Below are 25,017 nucleotides of genomic sequence, written 5' to 3' on the forward strand. Positions count from 1 at the left end.
ACATAGTTTATTCTCAGAGAAAACATATCGATTGCTAAACTATATCAGTCAGTTTCATCCAGTGGCTCATGGGACCTAAGGTAAAGATCATGTATACCTTTTTGGATTTTCAAGCCCAGATTTGCGCTGCTCACTATATCCATTCAGATGGTTCAATGTACAGATGACCAAAACAAACAAACAAAAAAAGGTGGGATCAAGACTTTTAATGGACACCTGGATGGATATAAAAAGTTAAATGTTCTTAAACTTTCTTTTTCAAATTCCTTCCTTGAGGGAAAGACAAAAGGAACAGATGTCATACCAACCTCAAAGGTAGATTCTGGCATCTGCACAGGTAAGTAGGTGAGAAAGCAAATTCAGAACTGACAAAATGTCAGACTTCAATTTACCTGGTTTTAGCTTGACTGCAGTTTCTCGGACTGTGTTTATGTGTGTCTGTGTGTACGTGGCAGGAAAGAAACTTGAAACATTTATTCTGCTGACAGCTCATTACAAGAAGAGACATTTATTTGCAACGCTACAACCCAAACAAACCAGGGTGGTTAACAAGATGAGCCAGTTGCTTGTCATTCTAGAAGGATCATCTTCATCTTGCACAAATGGCTCCACTCATGGCACCACTGCTATGGCGAACTTATCTTACTTAAGACTGAAAAATTACATCTTATAAACTGACAGGCAGCTTATGCAACGAGCAACAGACCTAGCGACAAATGTGTGGATGCTAATGTGCGCGCCAGCTCACTGATGTTGCTTCCTGAGACTAAAATGAGATAAAGTCGAGATTAACGCTAATTGTTTCCTACACCTGTGCTTCTTTTTGTTGTTGCTGCGTCTGAACTTAAAATGCTTTCAGAAAAAGTCTACAGAGGACTGTAATAAAGCATCGACTATAACGGGCCTTAAACAACACAATGATTTCACTAATAAAGACTTTTTTTCACTGAGGACATTTTGACTTGCCACGCTTAGAAAAGCACAGGTGGAAATGAGTGACTGCTGATTTGCATTCAGCTGCTCTGGTTCAGAAGCTTGTTACAGTGTGTACAGACTCACCTGCCACTCTGTCAGTCTGTCATGGCTAACTGGGAAATTGGAACAGAACAGAGCTATCATTAATGCTATTTTTAACACACGTGCTGTCTGCTGCAAAGAAAAGTAATGAAAATAATAAAAATAATAAATGTTTCCTAGTCAGATTTCTAATAACATTACTGACATTCAAAATGTCAGCTACTCGGAAATAAAATACTAGACTGAATGTAGTCCATCTGATTACAAGAGCTCAGATTTCTTTTGTTTTTTCAGTAGAGGAACTTTAGAACTCACTAAAGTGAACTTAACATTACAAAGTACTTTGACTGACGCGCAAGTAAAATCTCCATATGTAAAATATGCCTGCTTGTTCAGGATTTTTAGCCAACTAAAGTTACATGACTCACATGCAGCTTTACTACTGCAAGCAACCCACCGCACACCAGACTACATATGTGAGTACGGGCTTGCTGAGGAAATGCTGGCAAAGTTGTATATTTACTCATGTTTCATTCAATACCCATGTGTCTTCATTAAGGGCAGTGGACACTAGACTCCCTTTTGGCCAACCAGGCCTTCTATCCTGCTTGAGTCTACAAATGGAAAATGCTTCCCATTTGAATGAGAATCTCCAAATTACAAGCGTATGAAATGAGTAAATAATTAAAATATATGGTCAAATAACATCTTTTTAAGACCATATATCTATCTACGAGACACTTTACATACAGATGTCCTTATTTATTTATTAATAGTAGAATCAGTGTCAACATTTAATAGTCCAACAGGATAAGTGGCTACAGCTAATTAATAGAGGGATAGCTGTTTTTCTTTTTGTGTCTTTGAATGTTCATCTTTCACCTAATTTCAGACGGCTGTGTCTATTTGTGCTTTCCCACATATGTTTGAGTGGGTATATTTATTTTGACTTTGTGACTGTGTAACTGATATTGAGTGGTACTTACGGAGAGATTGTTCAGGATAATTGGCTCTTGTGCAGTTTAGAATAGAAACCTCATTCCCACATCTAAACACTGATCAGCAAAGTTCAACCGCATTCACTTCATCTTAACTACAATGAGATTTGCCAACAATTCATTACCTCAGATTAAAGAATCGTATCAACAAGAATATACTTTAGGTTAACGATGCTTTTTAAAGCTGCAATTATTGGGAAAATCACATCAGTCCCTTCTTGTTCATTTTTGCTTTTTATGTTGAAGCACACCAGTATTGTACATGGGAGCTTTTGGTTGAATTGGAGGCTTACTCTAATGATTTCAAGTGCCCACTTTGACACTCAGAACTCCATTCTTATAATCAGCCAACCGGCTGCCCGCCAGTCATAAACCCACCATATGCTCCCATATGGTCCTTCTAAAGATGACTCAACCTGCCTTTGAAACAGCTTCCCTAACAATGACAGGACCTAACTGTTTCAGCAAATTGTAAACCTTGCAGGATGGTCTATTCCACTCATTTAGAAGCTGCTTTTCTGGACTGACGCAAGCACTAACAAAGACACCCTAATTCCCAGAGGAAATGAGTATTGAATATATATACAAATCCTTGGTGCTGAGCTCACAAAGGCTATAGCCTGATTATCAGTGTCTGTTCTAGCTCAGCTGCTAATTGAGCATGTGTAACCATTTTGGGTCAAAGCTGAAAGAGCACTTTAAAAATGCGTTTACAGGGCACACTCTGAATGGCCACTTCAAATCTTGCAAATCTTGCTTTCACCATTCCGAATAAACAAATGAAATCAATACACTAAAACTGATTTAGCAGGCATGTAAAACGGCATCATAAGCGAAGTCACATAAAGGCTTATCAAAGCATTTGAGATTTTTAGTATAAAAAAGACAAAAACATATTAAATGCCAGCTGCATTAAAAATGCTTGAAGATTTGATGAAAAAATGTTACACTTGCAGTGATAAGAGTGATAAGAGCAATTCCTGTGCATGTAAAAAGGAGTCTGGTATGGTATTTATTAACTATGGGATAGTTTATAAAAAATAAAAAAATAGTAAAAATAGCTAGAAAAAATACATTGCTGAGGTAAAGGCAAAAATATTTCCACATCCAAAGTTTAATATCAGTCTATTACTATTTAATAGTCAAGTTCCACTTATACTGTCCTGTGTAACGATCCAGCACTAAACCTCATCCTGCCACACTTTAATGACCACTTACAGAGAAACACTGGAGTAGAAAAAGTGCTACATACTCTGTTTATGCATTTGTGAATGTCAAATAGTCTGAGCTCTGTACTGTAATAATCAATAAACACAGATGAAAAACTATTAGGAAAAGGAGGAAAAAACACAATAATAATTTTTGCCACTAGAGGATGCTCTGTCTCTGTGTGAAAGCAAGAGACAGATATCTAGTGGTATGACCCAATGTACATAGTTTAAGTATTTATGTGTTTTTGTCCCTGCACATTATTGAGTAGTCTGCAGGAGACTTTATTCTAATGTGCTGAACATTAACAAAAAAAAAAAGTATAAACAGCTTCTTCAGCAGTCGTTTTCAGCAGTAATAACCAGTTGTACGCATTATCGTCACATTACACAAAACACTGCCATATGTGAAAGTACAGGTATTTGTAAGTATGTAAGATTCACAAAAATGCAGGATTTGAGGGGTCACAGTGCTGGTTCTGATCTTCTGGACTGCAGTTCAGAACTAAAAAAAAGTAAAAAATGAGAAAAGAAGAGTTCGACCTGAGAAAGGGTTGACGAGTCGTGACAGGGCAGTGATGGTCAATTTACCACAGAGAAGGAAGAGATGTTAGAGCAGGGGGGTTGGTAGAATTGCAGGCTAACAACAGTCTTTTGATCTCTATGTAAGCAGCCACTGGGTGCCAGCACAGTTCAGATAGGGGGAGGGTTGCGTTGGAGGATTTATGGAAGCTAGGGACAAGTAGGGCTGCAGTATACTGGGTAAGCTGAAAGGGTGTCAAAGTAGATGAAAGAACACCAGGAAGGAAAAAGGAAAATACCTTTACCTGACGTATAGCAGGAAAGAGTGATTTATTTGCTTGACAAAAGGAACATTTTAATTTTCATATTAAAAAAATCCAACAAAAAACAAAACGCAAACACAAGAAGCAAGATGCACGTCACCAGGTCTTGTGTCTGAGTCTGATATTTACTGGAAGTAGAAGAAAATTAATAAAACCAACCAAAGAAAAGACTTGCACTGGTTTTTCTAAGACAACTCTCTACATGAACATCATCTCTTGTTGCTAGTGTTTTGATAGTGTTTAAGATACACAGTTGGGTCAATAGGCTTTTTGGACAATAACAAAGCTTCTGTATTTTATACATAGTCTCCCATTTTCAGAAGTTTAAAAGTAATTGGACAATTGACTGATAAAACGTTTCATGGCCAGATGAAGCCTCTTCATTCATTATTGCACGGGAAATTAAGCAGATAAAATCTTGAATCAATTCTAAGTCTTGAACTTGCATCTTGTAGCTTTTCAATGGAACTTTCAATGTAAGGTCCATAGAGATGTCAAGGCAAATAAAAGAGGTGATCATTAGGCTGAAAACCCCAAATAAACCTATCAGTGAGATTGAAAAAACTTTAGGCATGTATGGCTGCCCAATGGAATGGGTCATTACTGTTTATTAATGATGTGGCTACTCAAAGAAATTGCAGGGTAAATTTGGAAGTGCACATGGCTGTGTACTCTGCTCCCATTCAGCCAAATGCAAAACTGATCGGGCACTGCTTCACAGTGTAAATGGATAAAGACCCAAAGCACACTGCGAAAGCAACTCAAGAGTTTCTCAAGCAAAGAAATGGGGTATTCTTCAACAGCCAAGTCAGTCACCTGCTCTCAAGTCAAGTCAATTTTATTTATATAGCACATTTTGAAACAAGAAGAAGTTGACCCAAAGTGCCTTCCAAACCATTAGAGCATGCTTTTCAGTTACTGAAGACAAAATTGAATCCAGAAAGACAGAAATAAAATTCACTAAAGGCCTAGGAGAAGAAGAAGAAGAAGCACAATATTTGGTGATGTCCAGCTGTTTTAGATTTCAGGCGGTCATTTAGTTGATGAAGTATTAAAAACAATCTTTATGTTTAAAATGATGGTAGTTTGTTCAATTAATGTTGAACACGTAAAAATGTATAAAACACCTGAACCCTAAAACAATTAACAATGAATGCTTTTGATAAAAATCTAAAATTTATTTACTGTGGCCTGACAGAAAGATGGTCCTGGACATCATGTGCTTACGTGGCTTCACTCTGAGTATATTAGGTTAACTGGTGAGTCTAAATTGGCCGTAGGAATGAATGCGAGCATGAATGGTTATGTCTTTATTTGTGTTAGCCCTGTGTTAGACTGACAGTCTGTCCAGACTGTATGCTGTGTTTGGGATCGGGTCGAGTTCCCCGGTGACCTAAATTAGTTTAAGCAGAAGAAAATGGCTGGATGCATAGATAGTTGGATGGACTTCATACACAACTTCACATCTAGTTTTTGTGGTGGTATAAAGATGCAAAATTACCAAAAAATGTAATTTTTCAAAAACTTATGGACCTAATTGCACAACATGCAACTGCCACTGGACAATACAAGTTGTGCTCATGTGGCATGGTCTCGCAATTTCTCTCACCATTCTCAGTGTTTTTGTTGTAAATAAAGAGAGTCTGAAAACAACTGACAGAAAATATGACATCCAGCATAACACAGCATGCTTGTAATTTCTATGGCTGCCATGCTGTTTGGATTTATCCATAAATGGGATAATTACCTAGTGCCTGAAAGAGGAGTGTGAAACGAATGGCATTCCAAACAAAAGAAGAAGCCTCTTGTTCGAAACAATTGTCTCTGCCACAAAATACACTTTAGTATGACAATATGCAAAAAAGTCAACTGTACAACAAGACTGAAAACAGCAGCTAGCCTCTTCAGTGTCGATCCAAAGTCATTATATATCACCATGCAGAGGTTTTGTAGCATGGGGCAGACACCCCACACTGCTGTTCATTTGATTTAATAGAATAGCCTACCTTTACTGTGGATAGAGTAATCCATGTAACTTACTGCAAGATAGTTTTTAGCCACTCTTTTAATAATATAGAAAAGATGGAGGATGTTTCATTCATTGCTAAATGAACATAGCTGAATTATGCCAGTACATCATATAACTTCTGAATTAAAATTTTTATGTATCCTCTCACAGTATCAATCAACCTTTCTCTTTTCCAACCTGTTCCCTACCACTGCTTTGAAAACGCCGTCACATTTGCCCTTGAGAACCATATCCGCCAATTTGTTGAAATGCACAATCAAAGATTTATGAAAGCTGGGTATGTAGACAATCCAATTGCATGTAATATGCTTAACAGCTGTAATATCTGTTATTTGAATAAACACTTGCTGCGAGTGGGCCAGACAGATGAGTCATAACAAAGATAAAGCACCCAGCGTCACTAAGGGCACAGGCCCCGGATGAAAAATTAAACAGTTATTAAGGGGCAATATCAAAAAAGGCCAATTTGTAGTGTAATAAAACAATCAGAGATGTTTATCTTGAGAGTTGTGTAACAATCTCTTATTACATCTGCAGCCACAGCTCAGTTGATAAATGATTCCACTGAGGGGAGGAGATGTGGTGACTTGTCATGGCCAATATTGATTAAGCTGGGGAGTTGATGCTGTGAATGAAGCAGCCTTGAAGTAGAGTGGAGTTTGTGTGAGTGTACGTGAGTGATTGTATGTATTTGTTTGTGTAGGTAATTACGTATATGCAGCCACATGCTGAGGCTGGTGACAACAAAAAGTGTTACCAGTGAGTCCAAAATGGCACCAGTCAGTGTTTTTTGTCACTCTCGCTTCCCTTCAGTCACACACACTCACACACAGCAGCAAGCACAGTTATATGTAGGCACGACACATAACCGCTCATCCTCCCTTTCATTCCCCTGAGTCGTGTATACAACTGAAATACAATGTGAGTGCGCATAGATTTTTTTTTCTTTTTGTACCTTGATATCTCTGTTGGCCTGCTTTAGGAAATTGTAGAAATGAACTCTGGTGGCCAGGATCATTACCATAGAGATGAAACTCGGCAATGCAGAGTGAGGGGGCATACAGGCCAGTTAAGTGTGGAACTGATTAGAGCCACCACAGCTTTTCTAATTTTATATTACTTGCACTTTCTCACTTGCTACAAACCTCCCCCATTTGTGTCTATCCATTGTAGCAAACATCTGCCTCTCTATCTCCCTTACTCTTTCAGTCTCCTTTTTTTTCTTTTCACTTTTACTCCAACATGGACACCGCAGTTTTACAAGGAAGCCAAACCAGCAATTAAAAATTCTGTTCCTGACAGACTTTCATGTCATCACCCTGAATGCAGAAAAACACTTCTGAGCATTTGATTAGAGGACAAGAGACTACAACAGGAGGTTATCTTTTCTTACTTGGCACAGCAATCAAGCAACAGAGCAGTTTGGCTATTTTCTTTTTTGACACGCTAACAAGAAAAAAGACACAACAAATTCTTTATTTTCTGTCCTTTTGATAAAGACAGCGAAATAATCTGACTAGCTCTTAAAACTTTACATGACCCTGGGACTTTGAGCTGAAAAACAGGGAGTCTTAGTTCAATAAAACAAGCTCTGAAACTCACTTAAAAGACCTTGAGGCACACGTATTCACTTCTATAGGTTATTTAAGCACCAAAACTAAACTCGACATGATTTTTTTCTACCAAAAGAAGGTCAGCTTTTATAAACATCTGCTTCATTTTCTTCTGTTCTGGTACATAAAAATACACAGATGGCAAGTCTCATCACAATTTTTCCACAATCTCATCATCTCGTACTTTATTAACAGTAATGGGGCAAGACAGCAAGGCGGTTTTTGCATTCTTTTGTTGTTCAGTGTAATTACAAAGCAAGATGACTGACATCAAGACCTGATTAAAAGCTATTATATTATCTGCTATTCTGTCATTCATATGTTTGTGATTGATATAACTAACTGAAGTGAACCATTTTTTTGTAGTAGGCATCTTGAAAGCTAGGCTCTGGAAATCACATCACAGGAGTGGTAATTAACTCCTTTATAGTTCAGCCTCGCAGGGGTGAGTATGGGTGAATACTCAATGAAGTAAATTTCATATAGATGAATAAAAGTGGCCCTGTGGGTAGGTAAAAGAGGGAACCTGGATGTGTCACCTCAAGGATCACAGACTGGTTTTTGGGACGTGAAATGTCACCTCACTAGCAGGGAAGCAACCTGAGCTAGTGCAAGAGGTGGAGCTCTACTGAGATGGGCTAGATTCTTTTTCTGTAATGGCCGAGGAGGAGAATTGCTGGTATGGGGATACTCACAAGCCCCCTGCTGAGTGCTGTTTTCCCCAGAGAGCAATTTGTACAAATTCGAGTTGTTGTCTGTGAATATGTGATAAATAGCAGTTCAGAATACCCAGCTTTTGGGGAGTCTTCGGATGGGGTCATGGAAGGAATTCTGGCTGGGGAACCATAGTTCTCTTGGGAGGCTTGCATACTCATGTAGTTATGGATAAGGACACCTGGAGAAGGGTAATTGGCAGGAACAGCCTACTTGATGTAAACCATTGTGGTGTTATGTTCCTGGACTTCTGTGCTAGGTATGTATGATTGACTTTGTTGTTGTATTATATGATCTAATGCCATGTCTTGAACATTTGGTTGAAAATAGCAAAAAAGCTGTCAGGCAATATGATTATAAGGTCATCGATGCCTCTCATAGCACCAATCTGAGGACCTGTTGGTGGACACCAGTGGTGAGGTAAGCTGTCAGGCTGAAGAAGGAAGCTTCCCAGGCTTGGTTGGCCCAGGGGTCTCCTGCAGCAGATGGACATCGGAGAGCCAAAAAGGTTGTGGTTTTGAAAAACTCAGGAGTGGGAGAGGGCCATGGAGGAGGATTTTTGGCAGCATTTAAAGACATTTTGGCAAGCTGTACAGTGACTTAGCATGGGGAAGCTGGGCATGGCTCAACGTGTTGGTTGGGGAGCAGAACCGCTGACATAGATATTGTGGGACCTAGGAAAGAGCACTTTGAGGAACTCCCAAACCCAGCCAAAAAATCCCTATGTGAAGTAAGGCCGAGCCTGAAGATGCTGGGAAAACTCACGAGTTACACAGGTCCCTAAGGTAGTTGAGAAGCGACCCCATAGTAAAGCACCAGGCATAGACGATTTGGCCCAGAGATGTTATAGGCTCTGACATTGTGGGGCTGCCTTGGTTAACACACTTCTTAACTGTTTCATGGAGGTCTGGTACAGTGTCTGTGAAGTGGAGGTCTGGAGCAGTGGGAGTACAGGGTTCTGAGCCATCAGTGTAATCAAAAATCAAGCATGTTTTCAGTGAGTGTTGGACTCCATCTGTGGATCATCAGAAGAAATGCAGGTGTTTTCCCTGACTGACATGATGAAGGGACAGTTGAGTCGAAAGACAAAGCTTTCAAGTTACCAGCCCATTTACATCCCAACCCTTATCATGAAATCTGGGTAATGACCATAGGGTGATGTGGATTTTCGGAATTGCTGCTCCTACATGCTGAGAGGAACCTGCTAAGGTAGTTTGGGTTAGAATGTCTAGGGGGTGTCCTTGGATGTTATTTGTGCATGGACAACTGAGTTAAGACTATGGCAAAGACCTGGAATCTGTTGGTGAGATTATTTATCTGATCTGGCTTTGAAAAAACCTGGAGGAACTGAAAAGTGTAGTTGGGGAGAAGAAGTCCTGGAATACCCTGGTTAGTCTGCTGCAACCACAACCTGACAGATAAGCGGATTGATGGACAGATTGATGGTTAGATGGCAAGATGGGTAAAATTGGAAAAAAAAAGAAGCTTGAAACTGGTATCTATTTATGAGTTGATATTAATAAATAATTTATGACTAGAATGTTTACAGCACCAGCCTGCAGTCAGAATGATGGAGAGAAAGGAGAGTTAAAAAAGATAGCCTTGTAGAGGGGGCATTAAGTTACACACAGTTCACTACTATTACAGTATTTTATTATTCAATCATAAAAACATTTCCCCACCAATTTCTGCGTAGCCCATCTATAGCCATAGAAGGAGAACAAATGTCAAGGGCTATGTTTTGCTTCATTGAGCACATGCAGCGCTATTGCATGCACACTGAAATATGATTAATTTCCACGCTTTAGTTAATGCACGGTCATGTTATACAGGTGTACAGTTATACATCGTATACAGAAAGAACCAGCATAGCATCTTTTGATGCATGGCCATGATGAAACCCTGACGATGTTTGGCCTGATCTACTGCACTGACATATTATTGTTCTGTCTATGCGTAGATGAATAAATGATGTGTTTTAAATGTACAGGGTGGGCCATTTATATGGATACACCGTAATAACATGGAAATGGTTGGTGATATTAAAGTCCTGTTTGTGGCACATTCTTGAGAAAAACACTTCAGCTGTTGATGCAGTGACTTACTTACTAGCAAAGCAGTGGTTTGCTTACATTTATGTATTAAAAAATTATATTTGACATATATTTATATATAGAAAAGAATATGTTTTAGAACTTGGAAAATACTTAACTGAATTTTTCATTTTCAATTATTGTACAAGTAATTTAGATGTGCACAAATTATTCTTTGATCATGGAGTCAGTATGGCATAACCCACAAATTTCCTGAAGCAGGAACTAGAACAGAGAAAAAATGACTAACAATAAAAGGGATCTGAATGCTTTTGAGCGATTATGGATATATCGTGTTATTATTATTATATTGTATTCTTATTATTATACTTTTATTAAGAGGACCTAACAAAAACACGATGACATGAGCTTATGAAGGAAAAGAGGACTATAAGTCATATGTTGTTTTAGGGGGTCTACCAGAATATATGTATATATTTTTTAAACACATACTTTAGGTTAAAATAAAGCAGCACCTCTTTTTATCCTCTGGCTTTAAGGGACACCTGCCAAAAGTCCAGTCTTATTCTGAATATAGCCTTCTATGAGCTGTCAGATAACAAAACCCTGGTGTTCAACCCTACATGTTTGAATGTGAATTGGACCCAGAACAAAGAGAGTCTTTATTCATCTGCCAAAACAAGAGTCCAGGTAAAGGCTAAAGCCTTGATGGGTGTATGTTTTAGTGCTAGGCATCTGCCTGCCAGCTAAATTATGTTAATTCCATCTTACCTTATTTTGTGAACCTTGACAGAGAGGTAATAAATGGGCAAGGTAAGAACATTCTAGGGTATTTGCTTTCACCGTAAATGGTCACCCTGAGTCCCAGTCTAGATGTTTTTTCATTTTTTTCATTTTTACAAACAAAGAAGCTCATCAGTTTCAGACGATCTTATAGACTCTAAAAGTTTTGATCATTCCCAACGTCAAACCTGTGGGCATGATGTTCAAAGCTTAAGGGAATGTTAGTTAACTGTGTGAAATGTTAACACAAAAGTAATTCCAGTGATTGTGGAGACATAAAAGAGTAATCCAACGGGATTTTAGTTTCTCTGATGCCGGGAGTACATAAAGACTGCTCTTGTCACAACATTTGATGTACTTTACTCATGGCCTAGATACTGAAAGTTGGCAGAAGCTTCAGATGTGTGCCAAACTATACTATATACCACTAGAAAAGTGTTATGAAATTGTGTTACTCAGTGACGTAGATTTCTAAAAGGGGTGAAAAAGAGGCCAGACTGTTTGTACATGTACATTGTGGATAAACCTCTGGTCTTTATGGGGGAAACTGATGTGAGGCTGGCTTATTAAAAAAAAAAACTGCTGCTGGCTGTGCTTTAACCGCCTTGAAATCAGTTATCATCTGCACTTTGTGTGGAAACAGAGCTAACCTTAGCAAATAACTCTGATTTATCATTGTAACAAACACGTCCTCTTCTTAACTACCTTGGCCAACATGTGTGATGTACGAATCTTATAAAAAGTCTTTTGGCATATCAGCAAGGAGAGCTTTTGGTTAAAATCACCATGTCTAAATTAATAAACATCCAAGTTGAACAACTGCAGGCTCCACCAGCACTCAGTTTAGCATCAATGAGAAATTATTTGGTTGAATGATTATACAAAGTATACCAGCTGTTTTGTTAATACACCACCTAAATGTAACACTTAAAAACCTCCTGTAGATATTAACAGTTAACCACATCACATCGCGCTGAAGCCTTTGAATTAAACTGTGATTCTTTTTTTCATACACTATATTGCCAAAAGCTCCCATGATGATACTACAGTCATACTGTTGTATAGAATATGATGCATTACAGTAAATTAAACAATCTAAAGAAGCATTTAAAGTGCAGCAGTATAATTGATCCATATAATACTGATTGTGAGCATTTTTTGGCAGAATAATTGCCTTTACTTTTGATACTTTATGCACACTTTGCCAGTAACACAGTTTTATGTGTAGTGTGGTGTTTCCATGGTGGTTTATTACTTTTGCTAAAGCAATGCTTCTTTAAAAATGTCTCTACCTCTGTTGTAATTGTCAGCTAATAGTAAATAATAATTTTAATGCTAACTATAGAAGTAATAATATTTTACAATCCTGAGCTGGGGATAGGATCGGGAAGTTGAAATATCCTGGAGGAGTACAGCAAGCTGCAGAAGGCTGTCAACACATATATAAAAACAAAAGACAAGCATGACATAATTGGTATTCTTTAATCTGGTCCAATTAATCTCATCTGTTTTTCTTTTTTGCCATGTCTACCTTTCTGTATAAATTGCTGCACATCAGAGCCACACCTTGCAAAATGAGTGCTCCATGTACTTCTACTCTCCCACATGATTTGTCTACATCTGTATGAGATGTTTGACTACTTTATTACATCATGCACAAAGCAGCATTTGGTGCACTACCCCCCACCCCCTGCCCCAGCATTTCTCTCGCAGTTACTCTTTCCTAGTGTTTCGCTAAGTTTTGATTGGCTTTACTGTTTTGATTAAACTTTTTTTTTTCTAAACACATATTGCTCCCTTTACCAACCCCCCCCCCCCCCCTCTCCCCCCATCCCTGCTTTCTGCAGCCAAACAGCAGGTAGTCGGATACAAGCCTCTCTAACATTAGTTGATATTAGGCTAGGGTCTATTAGGTCCTGCCTCGCCATGTGAGTTACTGCACAGAGAGTGAGTGCCTTGGGAACAATCACACTCACAAACACCGGCGCACTGACTCACACAAGCAAACACATGCCCACACAAAGTTAAATCCAAACCCACACAAATGTTTGAGCACTGCACACAAAGCCCTCGCAATCTCCCAGACAATGCTCACCTTATGTGCACTCAGTCATAAAGATGGAGGAATCACTGAGGCTTTAAGAACCTCCTCTTACCCTTACGCTTCCTCTTTTGCTAAACTCGGTCTGCTAAGGTGCCATGGTGTAAATAAGACTCAAACTTTCCAGAAAATCAACTGGAGCAATGTGAGGAAAAAATATCCCTTTTTGGTCATTCTTGCTTTTTCATTTTCATTTTCATTTTTTAAGTTTAATATCCAAATTATTGAATAAAATTGAATGACTAAATACTTATGTATCCTGTATACTTTCAAAAATGATACCCATCAATTTGCAGAATTAAAAGAAATAATGAATTGCATATGCTTTATGGCTATGTACAAGCTAAAGCAACATGGCTGTTTAATGTAGAGATAAAACCACATTTATAGCAGACGGGTATTAAAATAATAAAAACAGGACTTGAGTAAACAGATTGTGGAAGCTAACGGAGATGAAAATATTTAATAAAATGAGTTCACAAGAAAGAGCCTAATATTTACAACAAATAACCTAACCTTTTAAATCCCATTCACATTGAATATCGAAACAGCAGTCTGTGTGCATTAGTGTATGACATATAAACACAGGGCTTTGTCTCGACACTTTAATGTAATCAAGTATTTTGTGAGGCTGCTGTTGTACAATTGCGTTGGGTTGTATTTTTTTCATGTAAAAATAAAAGGCTGTTTTCAGCTTTTTTCACAGCTTGCTTGAGATCCTAGAAGAGGCCTTTGAATGTTGCCAAACTGTACTGACTGCATTTACACCTGGCTGCGATCCAACCACCTCCAGACATCACATACATTTCAGTTTCTATTGCCATACACTTTATCTGCAATTTACAATGCATTAGCAAACAACCACAATGCATTTGGGTCTAAATGGAGTCTTCATACTCCCAAAACTGTTAAATCCCACACTTCCCATTTATGCACCTAAATGGGATATTTGGAAAAGTCTATACTTGCCTTGCAAACATCCACGTTTCAAATGGCATGACACCAGTTTGTAATGGATTAGGTAATGGCTTTCTATAATAAATGCATAGACTGTGATTGCAAATAACACAGATAGCACTGATGGCGTTGTAAGAAGATATCTCAGCTAGAGAAAACTCCACACAAATACATACAAAATAATATAGAGCTTTTTTGAAATTTTAAGTGACACAACAACTATGACCTTCACGAATAAAAATAGTAGAAAGACTAATACAATACACCATACTGTCCTACATCTCAGTGTCGCAAGCTGTGGTAGCATTTATTTGTTTTCTCATGAGCCAGACACATTAAATTGGTATGAAATCTGTCGAAACAACCAAATGTTTGAATACAACAAAGATGCCAACCGATCTAGTAAGTAAAAATAATTATGCATGGAGATATATGACTATCTGAATATTTAAGTAAATAAACATAAGTACTTTAACGCCAGGATGTCACACACACACATAACTCTGTATGAGTTCACAATTCTGCCACGCACACCCACACACATATGTGCACAGGCAATAGTAAAGAGATAAACACTATGCTGAGAATTTAAGAAAGAAGGAGCAGGCACATATTTTGGAAGAGAATTAGGAAGCATCCCATCAACCTTGAGCAGCTTAACCCTTCACCTCAGCAGTCTGTCTCAGTGTCTCATGGCTACTCATTATATGGGAAGAAACTGCCTTGTAATGTTTGTTGACTCAACCCCCCAGTAGACGCTACCCTGTGTGCACAAAGGAGATAATTACTGAAAATTACTGAGGAACATGGAAATGTAGTTGTGTTTATGCCTGAGAGCTTTGTGGGCTCCTGGATTCACAAATTATTCATGTTGTGGTATCGTCTTCGCCTGAGAGGTGAGCAGTGATGACGACTTCTAGCAGAGTACCTATCAAAAGTGGTTTTGCCTGTTTCTTCTTTTCGGTATCTTTTCCCTTTTTTGCAAAAAACCCCATTATGCATCAACGTGACAAGAGTGACAGCATCACCTTAACAAATTCTCACTCTGCCAACTATTAAGGAAAAAACATGCGAGCAATATGATATGCTTAAATGAAATGCTAAAATCAGTTAACTAGAGTCAGTTAACAGGTCTATAGAGAGCTGTGGGGTCAGGTTCCTGTGTTAATGCACTCTCAATCACCTATGATCATGTGGCAGTTCATGAAAAAAGGTGTTTTTTGAGGCAAGAAAAGGAGTGTAAACTTTGAAATGCCAGGAGGATAATCTGCCGCTGCTCATTACATGGTGTTGTGAAAACAGTAGTGTGGATATTCTTCTTTGGATCAGATTTGAATCTGTTTTGTATTCTGTATCATTTCTAAAAAAAATAGCATGCCTGCTTTAGAGGTTCAAAGTTGTGAGGCTGTGAGGCTCACCCTATCCCATTTGCTCTTTTAATGTATGATTCGAGTTGTTAATTGGTACTTAGTGATTGCAGTGGTGTATCAATGTATATATGTATGAGTCTGGCTCTCTCCTATTTGGATGCTGCCTGCTGCTTTCTTATTCTAAATTTACAGGACTAGGGTGTGCGTGTGTGTTCATACATTCACATTTACCCTTCATGCAGTCCTGTATCATAAAATGAGGCAAACTCAATTTTAAATGAACAACAACACATGACATATTATACTTAGTACACCCCATCATTTTAATAGCTTGTATAACGGCTTCTAACTTGAAGTGTACTGAAACAATCTGAAGGTTCTTTATCAGTGTCTCACATCGTTAAGGAGGAATTTTACCCCTCTTGTCTTTACAAAAGAAGCTTTGTAGGCATTCACTGAGGTCTGGATTTAGACTTGGTTCTTTTCTTCTTCAGCCATTCTGTTGTAGACCTGCTTTTATCCTCGGGTTCATTGTCCTAGAATACTTTGGTATTTACTTTAAGGTGCCCAAGTCCAGTAGCTGCAAAGCAAGCCTAACTCATCACTCAACCAACATGCTTAACAGTGAGGATGAGGTGTGTAGGTTCTTAGTTATCCAGGTCATGTTAGTCTTCTGTGCTTAAAAAAAAAGGCAACTGGACTTCTTCAAGTTTACCTCTCATCCAAGAGGTTGGAGGTGAATGAAAGGTGGAGAGTCCCAGGTATTTAACCCCTAGTGGGGTTTGCTCCCTGTGGACGTGACCCTGAGTGTTGCTGACCTACTACTGATCTTGTGAGTCATCACATGATCCTCAAGAGCATGAGCCTCGTCCTTTTGGTGGAGGTGTCAGCTGAGTCTTGGCTTTTCAATGTTGGGCCATGTGTTTGTGGAGTGGAGTGTTTTCAGTAAACGTGGTCCTCTGCATCATGGCCAAACATCACTGATTTGATCTTGTCTAGCCAAAGGACATCGCTCCTAAGCTTTGCTGCCATGTTCTTTTTAGAGAGAAGGGCTTTTTGCTGGCATCCCCACTAAAAGAGTCATACTTGTTCATGCTTTTTTTGTAAATGTACTGTCATGAACTTTAACATTTAACATGTTTACTGAGGCTCATATAGCCTGAGTAGTTTGGGTGCAGCATTAGAATTAGTTTTTCTGAGCATTACACGGTCTGACCTTGGGGTAAATTTGCCGGGACATTAACTTGTGGGAAGACTGGCAACTGTTTTAAGTGTCTTCCAGTTCTGAAAAATCTCTCTCACTACAGCGTGATGGACTTCAACATTTTTTAAATGGAAAATTATCTTATATGACTTCCCAGACGAGTTAAATTTTCCACAGTTTTCTGCCTTTTGTTTTAGGTTTTGTTAACTAAATAATGATACGCTGTAATAGGCCATGCTTTGTAATTCATCTGAGATTGTATTTACCTAGCACCTGCTTAGGACTAGATTACACTTAAGTCCTGATATGTAAGCCATTAGAATCAAAAGTGAGTGTACTTTCTTTGCACCATGGCTCTACAGTCATCTTTTCAGGCATGGGCTTGACACTGATGTACCAATTAGTGGCAGGATGTCATTATGGTGCATGTAAGTGCACAATTAAGTAAATAGAAAGGATGCAATCTTAGGATAAGTTTTGGCCTTTAGCCTGCATTCATTGTCAGGTTCCTGGATGAAACTGTAAAAAATATAATCAATCTTTTTGGGCCAGATTTCTTTTCCACAACGTTTTATACTTTCACATCCACATTTATGCATGTAATGAATGAATGCTTGAATGACATCGTAATATTGTGTTACAGTTCTGTAATTTACAGCAATATGCAAAAATCACTCCCCGGGCTTACCTCAACATCCTGTGAAAAAGCAAAGTGTGATCAATATAATACCAAATGTATGCAAAACAGTCGTAAATCACGGATTATATTTCATACTGAAAAAAAGACCTGTGAAGCTGTGAATCAATTTATACAATTCATCTCAATCATCTAATATTTCACTTTGAGGTGCTGGTGCATAGGAATGGGGTTTTGTGTGTGTGTGCGTGTGTGAGGGAGAAACCCAGTAGACTGTGGAGGTGAGAAAAATAAGGGCTGTGGAATAAGTCTTGCATCTGCATATCAAAGAAGGTGTGGAGGGAAGTGTAGAAAATGATGAGAATAAGAACTGTAGTATGTTTCTACAAATGCATAGAGTGTGAAGTAGGTTCTTATGGGAGCAAAATCATTACGAAGACAAAGCTAATGTTCTTTTGACAAATGACAGTGGATTTGATAAGCACAGTAAGTACCACAGTAAGATAACATGGCATAATACACATGTTTAATTAATGACACTGCAAGGCAAGTACCAACCTACTGTGAGCTGAGCCTTTCTGGTTAGACTTACCCCGGCTCAACTTTCCATCGTTAACAGAAATAAATTGAAACAAAGATGAAAGTTTAGTGGGGTCGATGAATACAAAATACATTCTGGTTAAACAAAAATTTTCCCCACAGAATTTGACACTGATTTAAATAATGGATACACAGAGTAACACCTTTCTTTTTTGTTTCCTCTAGTCTCTCTTCAAAACGTACTGAACCATGTACTGTCGGTCTATTTAAATGCTTTTCGTGTTTCGTTTCAGACATACTCTGCACCTAGAGACGTGTGCGTTCTTTATCCAAACAGGCACATCAGCCTGGAAGTGCACTTTGCCTGTCATCTGCATGTAATCAGCCAAGTGTGCCTTTAACTGCAGGGAACCATATAAGTGTAGCTAAGTATGCATCTTGCAATTAGCATGGAAATTTTTCTAGCTTTCAAAGCACAGGTGCAAATTGCACAGGTGTAAGAAAATGAAGGCTGAGATGGAAAACAGGAAAAGTTCTCTATAAATGTTCTCTCTGAAGTGTGACTTAACTTCTTGGAAAGATAAATAACCACAATACCTAACTAATTCCAAACAGAAAAAGTGGATGGAGAGCTGTGGCTGAGTGGTCATTTTACTTGATGTTCAGAACTGAAAATAGGGCCCTTTTAAGAGCCAAGTAGATTTGTCTGCAGTTACCTTGACAGTGTCAGGGAAACTCTTTATAGAAATCATTAGTGAATTACAATTTTACCTAAGTTGAAAAAAACCCATATAAGTCTCAGCTAGAGCCAAAAATGTTTATCCATAATGTTTGTAACTTTGCAATTATCTAACTTTTATTTTGATGTCTTTTTTTGGTTTTTGACTGTCTCTTAAGACTTCCAAGTCACTGTGCCAGTGACCGTCACAGAGCACAACAACCATACTTAAAGGATGCTTAGTAATCAGCAAAATGTATTTCTGAGTATAGACCTTGCCAAACAACCTTAGGGTGTATAAAGGTGAGACATTCACTAAAAAGGAGGAACATGAAAAGTTAATAGTGTTGTAACTTCTCTTTGGTAATTCACTGTTTGACAATTTCTTCATTTTTAAGGGATTAATTCCTGCTATTAAGGAAGCTTTGATTAATTCTTGCCTGCAAGAAAGGATTTGAAGAAATTTAAAAAGAAAAAACATTAAAGAAAGTTTTTAAATTTCAAGAAATTTAAAAGCAGGGACCAAAAACACATTTTAACAATATCATATACACTATATTATTTTATATTGATCTCATAAGGTAAAAAAACCCAGTATGTCACTCATTGTGTGTCTCAGGTCTGCCAATGCTAGTTGTTTCAATTTTGTAATGTCATCAGAGTCCTGGTCTTGAGTACATGTGTATTTACTTTCTGTATTTAATATAGCCCAGCTCATGGAGTTGGAGCCTGGAGGATCAGGCCCCACTGTGCAGCCTACTGTTTGAGGGCAAAGGGATAAAGACTGCCTCTTTGCCAGGGTTTATAATCCTCAAACTGTGCCTTTGTCTCATCTGTCAAACTGTGCCTTGTTGAGTGTATTAGTGGAAGTTACCAACTGGTTTAGCCTCTCAAACCTTTAGGAAACCTTGGACCTTTAGTCCCCAGTTTAAGCTCTGGACATGTCAGTCTTTCTTCCAAACTGTCTAAAGATAACTCTTCAGTCCCTGTTTAACTTAGAGCTGATAAGGTGATCACAGGTAACTATCACAACTAACTGCTGAGTGGTTTCTGTTATATTCCAGGAATGCTTTTAGAACAAAACGACTGGTTGTGCATCAGAAGTTAGTGAGGTTGATGTCTGCAGCTACTCTTGGAAAAACCCGAGGCGTATACTAAGTGTCTATACTCGTCATTGTGGGTACAGAGAAGGTCGTCAGATGTTGCTGTTATGGGGGAGTTAAACCATAGCTTTTCATTCCTTTGAATGCTCTGAAGCCTCTTAATTTATAACGTGAGGTCCAAACAAAACTCTGAGAAAAATATTTTCAGTTTGTATTTACCTGTTCTGTATACTTTGGTAATTAGTTGACATTTCCTGAATGCATGAAAAAACAGTGTTAGATTGGTCATCTTTTACAATAACTCACTCTAGCTAATAGATGCATTAGTCTGATTCTTTCTGTTTAACAGCTTCTCTACGTTCCAATAACATCTTCAAGGACGCTGCTGACACGACTGTGTCGAGTGTTAAATCCCAAATAAATGAAACTTAATAGCATTTAGAACTGCTTCTTTTGAAAGCTGTTTATATTAAGAATATAGGGATATTAAAGCAGAAGTGTCCTTTTTTATACACTTATCTGTGGATTACTGAAATGCTGAATTCTCTGAGGAATTATGTGAAATTACAGTACCTGAATTATAGCACACTTCTGAGAGAAGACTTCACACAAACACCTTACAAAGGCTCTTATGTTAATATTATTCAAATTGCTTCTTTGACTATAATTTGACCATTTTAAAATGAAATTAATGGTGTAAAACTGCAGACTCGAAACACTTACCTTGTGTTCACCACCTTTACTGGGTACACGGAGATTTTAGCAGGACGACGATGCCCAAAGAAACTATTAATACATTCGGATAAATTCTACCTAGATCTAAAATTTTAGCCATTTTTGAAAGACGGAAAGGTTTCTCTCCGTTTCTTAAAAGTATGCGCTGTAAAGTCATGACCCTGTGCCAAGCACAACTATTATGACCCATAGGGCAGAGCAGTTGAAAAGCATTTTATGGTTACCCTGCTGAAAGCAGTGCCTATATAGTATGCACATGAGATAGTGACGACAGACACAGAGAATGTGAGATATAGGCTGAGCATGTTTACCGTGGATACTGTATTTGTGCATAAATAGACCCTATCATCTCTCAGTGTTGAGCATTTCCTCACAGACAGCATGTGACTTATCAGAGTGAGCCAGGTTTTCAGAGAGCTGACAGTTTAAGGAGAACTGCCATGGGATAAGTCTCAATCCTCACTCAACCATTACACTCTCATGCCCTTCTCTCTCTCTCTGTCACACACACGTATCTACATAGACATGCACACACACACACACACTGAAGCAAGCACAGACGCAGCAACCCAATGGCAAACCCTGACTACCGATTTTCAGAGCTGCCTCAATGTGTCTCTCGAGATGCAGAAAAACTGTTCAGATGTGAAACAGCAGGTCTCGAGGGAAGACTAAGTGTCTACAAGTTTAGTTGGAAATAATATAAAAACAGATTCTTTTTTCAATAGATAAGAAAACAATAAAAGGGAAAGAAAAAGCATAAACTTATAGAACGAGACACGATTCTAGGTAAGATTAAAGAAAAGTGAAGAACAACATAATGAACAGTCACTGACAATTGAAAGAAAAAAGACATGACGCATGAACATTAGTCTGTATAGTCATGTAAGTGTAATGCATGTACTTGTACACTAGTTACCGGAAGGTCATTTGGAATATCTGTCCCAAGTTGACTTGCTGGGTTTTGTTGTTGTATCCATGCAGCATCTCACCAAACAGGGTGTCATTGAAGTAGACATCCTGCTTAGGGCATTTTGGTCCATCACAGTTGTCTGACTGCAGGAGACAGGAGCGCCCATCGCCTGCCAGCTTGTACTCTTGTACGCATCTGAGGAGGAAGGAAACACTGTCAATACAATGTATGATATGCAATCTAGGAGACCTTGTTTACACTTGAGGTGAAAGCATAGTGCTGGCAAGATTTGAAACAGAAGATTGAGCTGTAGCAGGCTGATTGTGATTTGAAAGACTGACATTATATACAAGGCTGTTCCCATGTTCCTACTTTAATTTTCAATCTATAAAGACCAATACAGAGAAACTCAGCATGCCAAAATTGTACCGATTTTCTTTAGAATTCCCTCAGACTAATAACAGCCTGACACAGACAATCACAACCAATGTTTTGAAAAGACATTTTTCCAGGTTTTCAGTTTATATACCATTAAATCTACTTTGTTACTGTCAAAGCCAAAAAGGCCTTTTAAATATGCAAAGTGCTACAGTAGCAATTATCAATGGCGAGTTTGTGGACACAAGCACTCTGGTGAAAACCATTTTAAAACAGATTCCAGTGCCACTGGATTCAGCAGACTCTGCAGTTAGTCACAATTATAGCTTCCACTATTGTGTGCAATCCTGTCTTACAGACCAGGCTGAGCAGTTAGTGCTGCTGGATAGGGCTGAGCGCAGGACTCATGCAATTGTTCATGTCTCTTCACCTCGGTGGGAAGGAGATGTCAACTGCTGTTGGCAATACTCAGATCTGGTGGAACAGGGGCTTTCTGTAGTTGAAGGCAAATCTGTTTCCATTTTTGTAAATGAACAATTTGTATAATTACAGAACAAAGTTATACCATTCAGATGATTTTATTAATTTAATCTGTTTTTTTTTTTCCCACAGGCCACTTTTAAAAAGCATTGTGCATTTATTACAGAACATGTGGGTATACAGGCTAGTGATTTAGTAAAATACACTTATGAAATTAAACAGGATATCATGGTAAATGGACAGAGCCTCAACGTTCATGTTTGCCCACAGTGTAAGGGTACCAAATGATCTGGGGAAAATGAGGACATCATTCCAGATCAGACACAGATCAAGAATGAGGGCATGCTTCATGTTTCTTTAGGCTTCTGCTGTTAGGTTTCCATCAAAAAGTCAACAGATGCATTTAGACATGTTTTTTTAAGTATCCTTTTATCAGTTATCAGGTCCCAGGAATTAAGCAACTTTCATTGGCATGATCAGAACAGTTTCCATAAATGATCAGCCAGTCTTGAGATATAAATACCCTCAAAGAAGACAGCTATTTAAAGGAAAATGGGAAGGACAACCCTAAAGCTAACAAAAACACTGACAGAAGTACTTCCTGTATTTTTGGTTACTATTTGTAGCCCTTTTTCAGACCTTTCATGTTTGGAGCAACAATATAATATTTAATATTGCTCCAGGAATATCACTGCTTTTAGAAATTGGGTAAAAAGACCAATATAGAAGTTCAGGTCTTTGTGGCAGAAATACTCACTAACCTGAAGGGTTTTATTCAGTGTAGATCATTCTTTTCTTTAACCTAACCTTAAAATGGTTCCATGTCCCAAAGCTGAGCACGTAACAGAAAAATTATGATAACAATAAATTCTAAACGAGAAAAAAATATTTAATCAGCCAGCTAAGAACGACCTTGTTTCTTTTTTCATGCAAACTCTAGTATCACAGGTGGAAGTCCTGTGTTTGACCCATTTGTTCACTATTCACATCTTTTCCAGCTGCCACGGACCACAGTGCAGTAGTTTTTTTTCAGTGTTTTTCATCAAGTTGCAAAGTAACAGTGTGATTGCACTTGGGAATCTAAGCAGTCTGCACTCAAATGGAAACCTAAGTATTTACAATATACTGGGTACAATCAAAAAGTTCTATGAATAAGTGCAAACAAAAACTATACCTAATTGAAATTTGGCATGATTTCCCCTTCAAGAATATCTTCATTCTACAAAATGACCAACACACAGAGGCTCACTGCCAGCCAAAGTTGAAGTTTTTTAGCTAAGAGTCCATTTTCATTGAATGTCATGTCCAGGGTGATACCAGGATAATAGTCATCCTCTTTGTTTTCAACATTCACAAGGATGTGCACTACCAAAAGATCCCCCTGCCTCAGACTGTCAATGCAAAGCTCCATTTGTACCATACAGAGAACTTTGGCATGTGCCATGTTGTGCTGGAACTTAGTGCACTGACAAGGCTGGAGGTTTTTTTTTAATCTACACATATAAAATCCTCACAGACCCATCAGATTTGCCTCCCTGTGACTTCCACTGCTTCCACAAAATGAAAATCAGGTTAAAGGTTCACTGTTTTGACGCAGTACCTCCGTAACATTCAGGCACATGTGCCAAGAGAACAGAACGGGGTTTCCACTGAGCAGTCTAAAAATAGTAGCTGGGCTAGAAGCTGTGAACACGATCTCAGAGGTGAGATTCACTAATATTACTTGTATGAGGTTTGAATTGTTTGGACAAATTCATGCAAGTTTTCTTTCCACATCTTTGTATTGTGTATGTTTTTGTAGATTATGCTCGTAATGGCTATACTAGAACTGTATGATATGTATTTGTCAATCTATCTATATGGCTTTCTAGCTATAGTTTATTCACTGGTTATTTCGTATTTAGTATTTTTTGAAAATTTACATTTGTGTAATCGAACCATCACTCATGAAACCTACCCTGCAGATGTCTTCTCTTTCTCTATTTACTACTAGCTATTCTCACCCGCAAAACATGAGTACGTTGCTGGAACTTGGGTCATCTTCAAGGGGCACAAGCTGCTGGAGACACAGCTGTTCACAACCTCCATTGAAGCCATCCGTACAGTCAATGCCCCTGGAGTAGTCATAGCAACCTGAGCCATCCTTCATTGGCCTCAGCCCCTCAGGACACTGTAAGAAAAAGAAAGAAGGAAAGGTGGTGGGAGGGATACAAGCAGGGGGTGAGGATAAAGGCACAGAATAAGAATAGAGAAGAAGAGAGTAAAACACATAGGTCAGAATGTGCATTTTAATCAGGATTGAAAAGTACTGAGAGGACAGAGATAGTAAGACTGAGAAGATAAGACAGTAGTAGTAGGGAGTAAGACTTTCAGAAAGAACAAATTCAAGAAAAGAAGAATTTAAGCCAATTATATTTTTCTGATACAACACAATAAAAAGGTGGAGGCGCTTAAAGGATTAGAAAATTAAACAACGGCAGCTTGGAATCGTTACCACAGCTCATTTTACTACCTGAGCAGAAAGTCCCCCCTCAGTTCACACAAAGGCCTGTGTTATTTTTATTTTTTTTTTAAATGCCAGACAGAAAGAAAAAACTCAGAGGCGAAAGATTTAGACACA

General features: G+C 38.4%; 1 protein-coding gene across 1 annotated transcript in view; it reads right to left on the bottom strand.

The window, feature by feature from the left end:
• Positions 1-25,017, bottom strand: part of astn2 (astrotactin 2) — a 303,910-nt gene that overhangs the window by 91,537 nt on the left and 187,356 nt on the right. Inside the window, exons 12-13 of the mRNA XM_085279739.1 lie at positions 24,401-24,567; positions 21,546-21,734 (exon numbers count right to left, since the gene is read on the bottom strand). Coding sequence (XP_085135865.1) covers positions 21,546-21,734; positions 24,401-24,567 — 356 coding nt within the window. The remainder of the gene's footprint in view (positions 1-21,545; positions 21,735-24,400; positions 24,568-25,017) is intronic.

Source organism: Mchenga conophoros, linkage group LG7, assembly GCF_057382185.1.
Source record: "Mchenga conophoros isolate Kocher_MC1m ecotype Shallow Benthic linkage group LG7, M_conophoros_male_GT1.1, whole genome shotgun sequence".
In the NCBI taxonomy this organism is placed as follows: Eukaryota; Metazoa; Chordata; class Actinopteri; order Cichliformes; family Cichlidae; genus Mchenga; species Mchenga conophoros.